Genomic DNA, 12,670 nt, shown 5'->3' with positions numbered 1-12,670 from the left:
TCTCTCTCTCTCTCTCTCTCTCTCTCTCTCTCTCTCTCTCTCTCTCTCTCTCTCTCTCTTTTTTTTTGGTAATTTCTCCAAAGAGGAATGATTTGGTTATAAAGTAATGGTTAGTTCTGTAAAACATTGATATATTAATTTTGGAAAATTAGATAAAACGATACCCTGAAACACCCTTCTGCCATGATAGAACTAATACATGATTTTGTCAGGGTTTTTCTCAGAAAAGATACAGACTCAGAGTTAATAAAGGAAAATTAAATGGCCTTATAGCAAATACTAGATTCCAAATATACTTTTAGCAGCTTTTTGTTAAAACTTACAAGCTGGGTGGTGGCAGTGGTGGGTGTCTTTAATCCCAGCACTGGGGAGGTGAAATAGGTAGATCTCTGTGTCTGAGGTCAGCCTGGTCTATAGAGCAAGTTCCAGGACAGCCAGAGCTACACAGAGAAACCTGTTTTGAAAAATCAAAAAACAAAACAAAACTACAACTCTACTTCGATATTTTTTGTTGCCTTAAGTAATAGTAATTTTATGGTTGTTTGTTGTTTTTCCCCCAAGACAGGGTTTCTCTGTGTAACAGTGCTGGCTGTCTTGGCCGAACTCACAGATATTCTCCTACCTCTGCCTCTCGAGAGCTGGGATTAAAGATGTGTACTACCACTGCCCAGATTTTAAAATGTATTCTAATCTTTTGTTTCTTAGGAATTTAGATAAAGCTGACTAGGACATTCTAATACTCCATAGTGGTTTGACTGGGGTTATTTGAGGTCATATTTTTAATGGCTGCATACTGTTTCAGTATAGATCTGTTACAGTATTTAGTCCAACATTGATAGCCATTTACATTTTTCTACTTTTTTATTGATCAATGTGATGTTTAACTTTGTGTATTCATTGTAGTATATCTTTATATGGTTACTTCTTAGCAGTGAGTTAAGTGGGTTTATAGAGCCAAAGGAATACATATATTGGGCTGTTGGTATAACTCAGTCATAAAGCATCTATTAGCATTTATGAGGTCCTGGGTTTAGTAACCAGTGCCACTAAGAAGAAATGAAAGGAAGAGAGGGAGGGAAAAATGAAATGGAATTGGTGATGGTGGCGCCGTCATATAATCTGAACATTCTAGAGGCAGACTCTGGGTTACAAAGCAGACATTGTCTCAACCCCTACTTCTACAACCAGAAGGACTGCACATGTTTTCTTTGATAGTGTTCTTTTCCAAGTCTGAAAGTTTGTCTTTTAAGTATTATTACACTCAACTGTATTTTTAGCAGAACACTTAAGAGTACTTTTCTTACATACTCTCAACAACCACAGTGGTTGTTTTCTGTACTGTCCATACTGATGGGTAAAGACATGTTTTATTTAATGACCAGTAATGTTTTAGAAACAGATTTATTGAGCTAGGCATGGTGACATAATTCCAGTACTTGGAAAGTGGAGGGCAGAAGGACTAGCTACATGAGACCCTGTCTCAAAACAACAACACAACTAATCAAACAAGAGCCCAGCTTTTAATAAGATATCATTCATACCACATTCTTTCTTGTAAAGTGCTCAGCTCAGCAGCTCTGTGGAATAACGGTCTTAGTCAGTTTTGGATATTTCATCAAACCAAAAGGAAACCCTGTGCCATTTAGCAGCTACTCTTCCAATTCTCCAGAATCCTCAGCTTTAGCCAATCTCAGATCTATTCCTGTGCATTCCCGGACATTAAACAGAAATGAAATCATACAGTATATATACGATGTCCCCCTGCCCCCTGTTCCTGGCTTCTTTCACTGAGTTAAGGTTTTTAAAGTTTTTATTATAGTGTCATTTCTTTTTTTCTTCATTCATTTACTCACTCACTCACTCACTCACTCACGCACTCATTCACTCTACATCCCAGTATTAGCTCCCCTTCTCCTGCCAGTTTCCCCTCACACAGCTCTTCCCCCATTCCCCTGCCCTTTCTCCTCCAAGAAGGGGACCCCCCTTCCCCATATCACCTCACCCTGGCACATCAAGTCGCATATGTCATTTCTTTTTTTTTTAAAGAGCATATATATGTTTATTTTATAGGTGACATTTTAATAAGACACTATGATCTATGAAGTTATACTCAAGAATCGTATATCAAATTGCATGTGTCATTTCTTATTGATTAGAAAAATATTCTAGTTTGAGTAGAACACATTTTATTTTTCCCTTGATGAACACTTGGGTTGTTTGTGTTTCTGGTTGTTATAAGTAATACTGCTATGAACTCTATTTTTTTTTTTACACATGTTTGTATATGAACATGTCCTTTTAATTATCTTGGATATGTGCCCAGGAGTGCAGAGTGATGTTCTGGTTTGGGTTGAGGAACTGCCAGACATTTCCCAGCAACTTAGGTTCTTTCCAGTGATGTGTGTCCAGTTCCTCCACGTCTTCCTCTGCTGGGCCACTACTGCTGTTAGCATCCATCTCTTGTTGGTTCTAAAGCTATACTCTGTCGCTTTGATCCTCTTCCCACTCCTTTTTTTGTATTTTGGGTGTTTGTTTTGTTTTGCTTTTTTTTTTTGTTTGTTTTTTTGTTTTTTTTTTTTGTTGTTGTTGTTGTTGAGATAGGGTCTTTATACGTAGACCTGACTGTCCTGGAACTCACTATGTAGACAAGGATGGCCTCAAACACACAGAGATCTCTACCTACCTCCTGAGTACTGGAATTAAACATGCATACCACCATTTCTGTATTGGTCATTTATATGTATTTTTGAGAAATATCTAGTCAGCTCCTTTGCACATTTTAAAGATCGCCTTTTATTAATGGATTTTAAGAGTCTGTGTGTTTTGGGTTTCCTCTTAGTGTTTCTGGTCTCAGCTTGGTATTAGTAAGACCTATGATTTACAACTAATTTTTCCCCATTCTTTTCTGATTCCACTGGAATTTTCTGTGTAGATCAAGCTGGCCTCAAATTCATAGAGATCTGCCTGCCTCTGCCTCCTGAATGATGGGGTAAAGGCAGGTATCACCATAGCCAGTTCCCTTTTATTTTTTTTTTAAATAGAAACGTTAAAAATCTGTATGAGTGTTTTACCTGCATGTTTATATGTATATCGAACATGTGCTTGGATCTTCTGGGATTGGAGTTTATAGACCGTTACGAACAACCTTGTGGGTGCTAGGACTCAAATCCCTGTCCTCTGAAAGAACAGTCAGTGCTATTAACTGTTGAGCCATTTCTCTAGCTCCCCCCTTCTATTTTTAACCATTCTTTCTTTTAAGCTATTGCACAAATTGTATAAACTCTGTGGATTACTTCTGAGAAGCAACACTTAGTTTTGTGCCAAAAAAAAATTTGTTTGTGCATGCATGTGTATGTGTGCGCACACGCACATAGTATGGTTACATGCAGGTGTGTTCATAATATTTCATGATGCATGTGTGGAGGTTAGAAGACAATTTTGGGGAGTTGGTTCTCTCTTCCCGCGACTGAGCCATCTTGCCACTTTTTGTGCTTTAAAGGGAAGGTCTTGTCTAAACCCCTTTCCTCTTTTGATTTCTTGGTGACTTCCTGGGTAGTAGGGACTGGAGGTTTAAGTTAAAAAAGACTTTGAACTGGAGGTTTAAGTTGAAAGGCCACCTGTAGCCCTCTGTTGCTTGTTAAATGCCAACCTGGGAGAAGCAATTAGATCTGCCCCTCAGTTTCTAGGAACTTGGACCAGCCAATGCTGGCAAGATGGTTCTGTTAGTGCCTACATGAATATTTGAGCTTAGATCTGAAGGACCTACATTTTTAAATCCGTTTAGTCCAGTGCTGCTGGGGCAGACAAGAGGATTGCTGGAGCTCAGTAGCCAGGTATTCTACCTGAAACCACAGCTTCAGGTTTGGGAAAAAAATTCTCTCATTAAATAATGTGGAAAACATCCCTTATCAACCTGGCTTCCATGTGAACACACACACTTAATATTTTTTACAATTTTTCTCTCCTAATTGTGTATACATAGGATGTTGGTTTTTTTCTTTTAATTTAAATTGAGGCTGGAGAGATGACTCAGTTATTAAGAGCGCTTGTTGCTCTTCCAGAGAATCCAAATTTGCCTTCTAGTACCCATATAGTAGTTCACAATCATCTGTAATTCTAGGTCCAGGGGTTCTTGTGCATCCATCTGACCTTTGTGGGTACCAGGTGTGTTTGCACATGGTACATAGACATACATGCAAGCAAAACACTCACATGTAAAATTAATAAATCTAATTTTTCATGTTTGTTTGTTATGTTTGTGTGTATGGAGGTCAGGTCAGCTTGTATGTTGGTTCTTTCCTCCCACTATATGGGTACTTGGGGGTCCAATTAGTCATTAGCCTTGGCAGCAAGTGCCTTGCCAGCCCCAATGTTTCTTATATTAAAATAAAAAAGATAAGTCAGTGTTAGTGACTCAAATTGGGATTACAAGAATATTTAAGGATCAGAAACCCTTGGTGTATAGGTGATATAGTGTATTTTATAGACGTTATAGTTTTCTTTTTTGGTAAACCTATATGAAGAATATTGGTGATTTGTAAAGAGCAAGAGCCCACAGGCCTCTTTGTCCAATTGCCTTGTAGTCAAGAGTTATGCTCGTCACACTTTTTCAGACAGATGAAAGCAATTCAACTCAGTTTCTGTAGTTTTAGTAGATTGCCAAATATCTTTTATGGGTAGAAATTTAAATGAAAGACAAAACACTTCTTTCTTAAGAAAGCTCTAAAAACCATTCTTGATTGTTGTGTTTTCAGTAAGTATATCATGCCTCTCTAAAAGTGGCGGGCACAGTGAAATGAAACTGCATGTGTTGTCCTCTGCGTGTGTGACAGTGCAGTGTAAAGGGCACAGAGTGGTGCAGGGACACCCTTCAAGCAGAGGTGCTGTCATCCTCAGCTGTGAGCTGCACTTCTTCAAGACAGTCTTTGTTAGGTTGAACCACACAAAGTTGCCAACATTTTGCTCTCTGTGACGTAAGTAAGCAGCAGTATACTTTGGGTCAACTGACACATGCTTCTCACTGATAGGAGCTTACAGCTGAGTAGATTCAGTTTGTGTTGCTGCAGTCTTGAGCAGGTGTTGTTTCTGGTTTTTGTTATTAGGATGATAATTGTTTTCAAATGAATGTGAGTCAGCTTTGCATCTGAGTTAGGTTGATTTTTTTTTTGTTTGGATCTTCTCAACGTTTTGGTAGATTAAACGAAACTATACTAACTCTTTTGGTCATGTTGTTCATGAGCTTTCCTAATAATTAGAGTGAATCAAAACTCTAAAAACTTAATAAGATATTTTTGTTACTTTGTTTTATTTTAGTCCCAGTTGCAAACATCAGTGGGAATTGTACCCACACAAGCAATTGCAACAGGCCCCACAGCAGACCCTGAAAAACGAAAACTGATACAGCAGCAGCTGGTTCTACTGCTTCATGCCCACAAATGTCAGAGACGAGAACAAGCGAATGGAGAGGTTCGGGCCTGTTCTCTCCCACACTGTCGAACCATGAAAAATGTTTTGAATCACATGACACATTGTCAGGCTGGGAAAGCCTGTCAAGGTAAGTACCCTTTTCTGAGCTAGTGGCTGTTGTTAGGGTGGACTTTGCTTTTATTATTTTTCAGCAGCTTTGGTGGTTGGAATCCTACACTGCCTAGATGCTGGCCTCCTTGTGGTGTGACCTAGAATATGTTGTTCCCACAGTCCCCACATGTGGCACTCAGCTGTCCCTGAAAAGCTCACCTGCTGAGGGGACCGGTGATTTGTTGTTCTGATACTCTGAACTGCTCCTGCATCTGCATGAGGCTGTGTCCCGGGTTTGTTCTTTTTCTCCTTCCTTTCATGAAGGACTTCTCTGTCACTTCTTGAGGACTCCTTGTTAATGTCTGTGTTGTGGTTGTTTGGGGCAGTAATGCACACAGGCAGGCACACACCTTTCCCCACACCCCCAGCATCTGTCTTGTGGTTGTTTCGTGGATTTAGACTATCATCGGCCCACCCCTTGCTCCTCTGCCCTCTGTCTTGAGGCTGCTCTGATGGCATCCACGTCAGCACCCCGGGGAGGGAGGACATGGGGTACACGCAGTGCGTGCTCTCCTTCTTAACGTTTTTGTTTATTTTTACCATATGCCTCAGTCTCACGGAAGGAAGGGTTTCCTGTCAACAGCCATGCTTTCTTGTAATCTTTATCCTCTTCTCTTCTCTTCTTTTGTTCATAAACCTTGGCTGAAATATCTCCCTGCTCTCCCCTCTGTCCCACGGTGCCTTTGTGAATCCCTGGAATAACCCTGATCATGATGGAGGCACAGAACGGGCCAAGATTAGACTTTAGAGTATGAAGATGGGAAATAGTCAGGGTCAGTTACTCTCTCAAGTACTATACAAAGTAACCCAAGGAACTTTAGAATCTCCACAGATTTCTCATTGGCTTCTCTATCTGTAGTTCTTCATTGGTAGTTCTTAGCTAGTTTCATCCTTAAATATAATTTAATGTTTTATTTTTAATGGTGACATTGTAGAGCTCTGTTCTGCCTTTCATTGTAGATACTGTTGGTGTTTCAGAGGTTGATGGCTTTTGTTCTATTTTGTGGGTGGAACCCTAGTCACCCATCATTCATAACATTGCTTCTATGGGACTTTTTTGGCTGGAATTATTGACAGTCAGCTTACAAACTTTTTGGACACCTGTTTGTAAGTTAAGGACTGCCTGTACTGTGTTATGGTTACACTTGTTACCATTTTTTTTTAATGGAATCTGGCATTATAATTTAGGTATAATTGGAAGTGTGACAATTTGGATAGAAAAATAACATCTCGTTGTTTTTCTGGTCATAGTTGCCCATTGTGCATCTTCACGACAAATCATCTCTCATTGGAAGAACTGCACACGACATGACTGTCCTGTTTGCCTCCCTTTGAAAAATGCCAGTGACAAGCGAAACCAACAAAGTAAGTGAGCACGGGGACAGAGAAGCTTGGAGATGAGAATAGAAACTGTTCTTAAGAGAATGCTGAGAGTAGGGAGCTAGCGGGCAAGGGCCACCATCACAGCATGCTGGCTGAGGTAGGGCTGACAGTGGCCTAGTGCAGCCAAGCTCAGTGGGTAGATGGGCTTCAGGGAACTTTGCAAATAGCTACAGCCTTGTTGAGCTTTCATTTCCCTTCACCAACTTACATACATGCACTTGAACAAGTGCAGAACAGCAAGGTCATTTCCATCAAATGGCTCTCAGGAAGATTTGGTATTTTCTGACAAATACTTAGTATGAGGATTTGAATGTCAGGTTACCCACAAGGACAGTGACATCAGGGGGGCAGTAGAGGGACATCTTTCTTGTGAATAACCTGTTAGGTCATATCAGTATAAGAGCCTGGTAAACTTTGGCGTAAGCAGTTTCCTCACCTGCTGGTATATCAATTTATTGAGCTTTAGACTGAATTAAGCCTCAGGATTGACACTTCCTGCTCATCTCCATTGTTCTGTTGTCTTCTGAATCATCTGTGTAGTCCTTGATGTGACCTGTTCTATACTGGATGCTCTTTACTACATGTGGCCCCTGGATCCCTGTTGTTTTTAGGCATCAGAGCATTTGGAAGGATATGAATACCTCCTCCCAGTTTAAAGACCCTTTGCTGTCATTTCAGAGACTAAATTGTGCTCTTTGGATATGTCCCTCATTTGCACATCTAGAAAGTGCCCTTGGGTGGGCATTCTCTAATTAGAGGCATACCCATCTTTAGTGATCTCTCAGAGGGACACAGTCTTTCTCATCTTTCGCCATCTTCTCTCCAATGTTCTCAGTGTTTTTCACTTAGAACATCTTCTTGAACATCTTCACAGGTTCCCGTTCTACCTGGTGAACATGTGCTGCTTTCCTCCTGGCTGGCTGTACATGGCAAATGACTCTAATCTAAGAGTACTTTGGGATGGAGTGCCATGGTGGCTATTTGATCTCTTATGAATCCAACTTTTCTTCCTGTGAGCTGACTCACAGCATATGGCATGCTTCATTGGAAAAAAAACAGGATGTTGGGGCTTGGTATCTTCTTCTCTTACAGATGTACCACAAGTTTTCTTTGAAAACTTAGTTTCTTGAATCAGTTAAATTATTTTTGTGTGTATGTGTGTTGGAGGGGGGTATGTGCTTGTGTGTGTGAGTATGGTTACTCATTTGCCATGGTTTGTGGTAGAGGTCAGAGGTCAGAGAACAACTTTAATGTTGGTTCTTACTTATCCTTTACTTTGTTTTAAGGCTAGGTCTTTGTTGTTTTTGTGTGCTGTATATAAACTGGGTAGCTTGTGAGTGTCTAGAGATTCTTCTATCTCCACCTGACATTTGAACTGGGATTACGTGCATGCCGCCATGGCTTGTTTTACACAGGCTATGAGAATTTGAACTCGGGGCTTTACACTTGCCTAACAAGTACTTTAGCCTCTGAGCCATCTTCCTAACTCCTGAATTTTTAATATATGATTTTTTCTGGACATTTCTTATATAAAATAAAGTTTTGGGATACCGAGTCTTATTGATTCTATGAATAATGAGCTGGGACTTCATTTTTAATTTTGGGGTGTGACTATGAGGGATCCTTTGAGCTTAATATGTACATAGTACACGCTGTTATGAGAATTGTAACTGTGACTTCTCTTTGTAAGAAATACTTTGGTGGTTTCTGTTTAAGAGAAAGAAGAAAAAGAAACGTGGGTTGTTTTTTTAATGTCCTTATAACTGTCTAAGTATGAAAATTGGTTCAAAGCATGCTTTCTCAAGTGGTAAACCACAGTGTTTCTAGGATTCATAATGTGAAGTGTTAGTGGGCTGGGGGTGGGGTTGATAAAGTCACAGGGAGAGTCAAGATGATCTCTGCACAAAAGATTTTAATGGAAAAAAATGCAAAAAAAAAGTTTAATGCTCCTTTTAAAAATTTTGTTTAGTGTGTGTATCTATAGGTGATTTTGCTCATATGTGAGTCTGTGGAAACTAGAGGTCATCTGGTGTCTTGTTCTAATCACCCTCTACCTTATTTTTTTTTTAATTTGAGATAGTCTTTCATTAAACCTGAATCTTATAGTTTTGGCTAGATCGATGATCCAGTGATCTCCTGGAATCTGCTTGTCTTTGCCTTCTCAGCACCAAGGTTGTGGACATGCACTGCCACCACAGCAGTGTGCTTTGTTCTGTGAGTGCTGGAGACCTGAGCTCGACTCCACATGATTGTGCTGCAAGCACTCTCCCTGCTCAGCCATCTCTAGCCTAAATGCTACTTAAATTACGTTTCAATTTTGAGTGTGGTCTTTTGGCTCTATATTTGTAGATGTGTGAGATAGATTTAATTTATTTTATGTCACCAGGGATAATGTTTAGCAGTACCCCCTTTTCTCTAGAAAATTGTGTTTATGGTTTGTAATCTTAGATTAGGAACTAGAGAAAAAAGTGAATCCAACCCTTTAGTGGCTTCAGGTTGAATTCTAGAGACTGAAATATATATCTTAAAAATCAGTGTGGTTGGGCATTCTAGTACTCCAGAAGCTGAGGCAGGAGGATTATGAATTCTAGGCTATCTTAGAATATATATTGCTAGACCGTGTCTCCTCAAAAAAAAAAATTAAAACAACAAAAACCTTACTATTGTTGAGTTAATTTGTGCTTGATATTAATTCAGTGAATCATGAGTTTCAGTTTCATGCTTTTAATTTCGGGGAGTGGCTTTTCTAGGATTTTGGGGGTTGCTGCTGTGTCTTATTTTTAAAAATAGTAATGGTCTCTTTGAAAGGACAGCAGTCCTCTAGCTTGTTGCTCCCATGTCCTCGTCACCTTGGCTGTTACTTCGTGGAGCAGCTCTTTTTTTATCCCATTTGTAGACACATTTTGGATTGCTTAAACACCTTTCATCACCATTTGTATCATTATTACTATTATTTCTATATTGAGTTAAAATCAACCTCAAAATTTACTTCCATAGAGCCACCTCCTGGGCTCCACCTGATCAGTTCTGCTTGGGAGCCCTGAGGTCTCCAGATGCCTCTAACAACATACCAATAGAGATTACGTTGGGAAAATAGGGCCTGGATAGCTTTACAGAGCCAGAAGCCCACTGTCCCTTCCTTGATCAGAATAGCTGCTTCTTGCCCTCCTGTGTGTTTTGGTTTCTGAGGAAAGCCACCTTTGAGAACTTGGGCACTCCAGACTTTCTGCTTGTTACTGTGCCCTGCATTATTCACAGGGAAGAGACTGTAAGGTGGTACCTTCTACTTGTCAAAGAGAGGTACAGGTCTGAATGAACCTAACACTGTTTTGTTTTGCTTTTTTAATGTAGCAATTTAAGAATGAATAGAATAACTGCCTAGCTTGCATTTTGATTGTCTTCCACCACTCTGACAGTTTGAAATTTAATTTGTGTCAGTTTTTGTTGAATTTTCACATTGAGTTCAGTCTTATTGGAAATGATTAGAGCCTAACGTTGACTGGCTAATTGTCTGTTAGCAACGTATACTTCACAGGGGAAGGGCTGTCTTGCCCCTATTCAGAGATTGATAGGTGAGTCTTACACAGAATGAACATGACCTTTTGTTTCCTAAGCTATGACTTCTTACATTAGCTACAACAGAAAAGGAGTAGTGAGGCAGAAAAGGTACTGAGCATACATTAGAAAAGGCAAGCACGTGCCAGAAACTATGGCTCTTGCCTGTAATCTCTATACTCAGGAGCAGGAGGATTGCCATGAAATTGAGGCTACCTTGGGCTGCATAGTGAGTTACAGGCCAGCCATAGCTATATAGCAAAACTCAGTCTCTCTCCCCTATTCTCAAGCAAACCAAAATAACAACCAAAAAACAACCAAAGATGTGTCTCGGTTCAGGTGTGCCACCTGCTAAACTAGCTAGCATAATGGGACTCCTTAGGGTGTAATATGACATCCATGGGACTGGTGATGTGTGTATTACAACATTAAACTTCAGAAAAGACCAAGTAGATAGTCTTCATTAGCATGTCTAGTTGATGAGTGCATGTCAGGGATGCACGTGGGTGAGCATTGCTGCCTTTAAGGCTCTGTTTATTTTTGTTCATCCTCAAGGTGCTTGGAGTGGGCAAGGGACAGATGGCTACAAGTCCCTATACTACCTCCTATGGCACTTCACGTGGCCCCATGTGGCAGGTGAAGAGTAAACTGACACTGAACCCTCCCAGCTATAGCAGCCCCGTGTGACAAGAGTAGGTGAAGAGTAGGCTGAGTCTTATGGAGTCCCGATCTGCAGTGATGTCTAGGGTCAGTTGTCTAGTGATGTCTAGGATCAGGTTTTTTTCTGATCCATGTCTCAGGTTGTGGTTTGATACGTGTTGGATGATTATTAGATCACTCTTGTTTTCCGCAGCAGGTTGTCTAAGCTCAAGGAATACATAAACTATTTGACAGCCGGTGTTTCTGGGAGCCTAGTATGAATGTTGGATGTACAAATGTCTAAAGATAAACAGACCAGTGGGCCCTGTGGGAATTTAGAGGAGGCTATGGATGAAATACTGACTTTTATATGACTGCTGTCCGCCCATCCCCCACTGTAAATTCCTGTAAGCCTAGATGTTAGTGCTTTCCATACAGGAGCATTTTTGGGGCTTCTGTTGGTGTGTTTTAGCTTCAGGTCATTGTAGTTTCTTCTTCTTGGTTCTGGATTGTTAAATTGCCAAGTTCTTAAATTCTGCATGTTTTCTGCTAGGTATATTTTGTTTCAAAAGTAATGTTTTTAACATAAACACAAAGTAGAGTGACCATGTCAGTAGCACCCATCAAAAGGTTTGGTGAATGAGACAGTTTACTGTATATGTGGTTCTGGGTTTAGGAATGGTATTCAACCTGTGGTGGGCATTTTGTCTAAATAGATGACATTTTAGGATGTGGAGGTGAAAGAGTATAGTAGGACAAAGTCATTTAAAGCACAGCCATTGCATCTGTCACCTAGAGATGGCAGGCTAGCCTATCCTTTCTTAGGCTGAAGGTGTCAGGTAAACTGTCCTGGCGTGGGGTTGAACACTTGAGTAGCATTTGTGAGAAGATAGAGGCGGGGGCCAGGCTGAGGAAGGGAGAGAGAGGATGAGGATAAATATCTTGGTGGTGAGAGAGGCCTGTGAATTTTGTCATACAAAATATTTTTCTTTTTCTATATCATAACTCTTTTTGAAAAATTACCATGATGATAGGGTACATGCTTATTTTCAGGTGTGATCTTAATATTGTATATTTGACTATTTCATCTATATTCTTGTTGAAGTATATATTAGTAATTACATTTTATTTATAATGATGAGTTGTTTGCTTTGTTTAAGTGTATCTAATGAGTGTTAATGAGTTTGAGATTTTACTGTCCTTACTAGAAAAGTTAATAGTATGGAATGGATAATTACCACAATTTTTTTCTTTTTACACATTTCTGTTTAATTAAGTTAATCTGATAAGCATTTCAGTTCTATATTATTCTTGCATAGATGTTGGCTGTAAGATTATTACTAAAGAAAGGCTTTGTGACTGTTTCATATGTCAGAGTCATATGATAACAACTTTATGAGCTTAATACATAAAGCATGTCTTTATGATTTTACTTCCAACATGACTTTAAACTTTGTATAGGATTAAAAGAAAGGACCTCATTTTTAAAAAAAAAGAAGAAAGAGGGGGAGGAGGA

At 39.7% G+C, this 12,670-nt stretch overlaps 1 protein-coding gene across 1 annotated transcript in view; it reads left to right on the top strand.

Moving 5' to 3' along the window:
- Window positions 1–12,670, top strand: part of Crebbp (CREB binding protein) — a 119,094-nt gene that overhangs the window by 66,731 nt on the left and 39,693 nt on the right. The window contains exons 4-5 of the mRNA XM_028760817.1: window positions 5,314–5,554; window positions 6,829–6,942. Coding sequence (XP_028616650.1) covers window positions 5,314–5,554; window positions 6,829–6,942 — 355 coding nt within the window. The remainder of the gene's footprint in view (window positions 1–5,313; window positions 5,555–6,828; window positions 6,943–12,670) is intronic.

The sequence above is a fragment of the Grammomys surdaster genome, unplaced genomic scaffold (genome assembly GCF_004785775.1).
Source record: "Grammomys surdaster isolate TR1022 unplaced genomic scaffold, NIH_TR_1.0 126612, whole genome shotgun sequence".
NCBI classification, from domain to species: Eukaryota; Metazoa; Chordata; class Mammalia; order Rodentia; family Muridae; genus Grammomys; species Grammomys surdaster.
The sequence above is the reverse complement of the archived record's forward strand: the minus strand, read 5'-3'. Positions and strand labels throughout refer to the sequence as shown.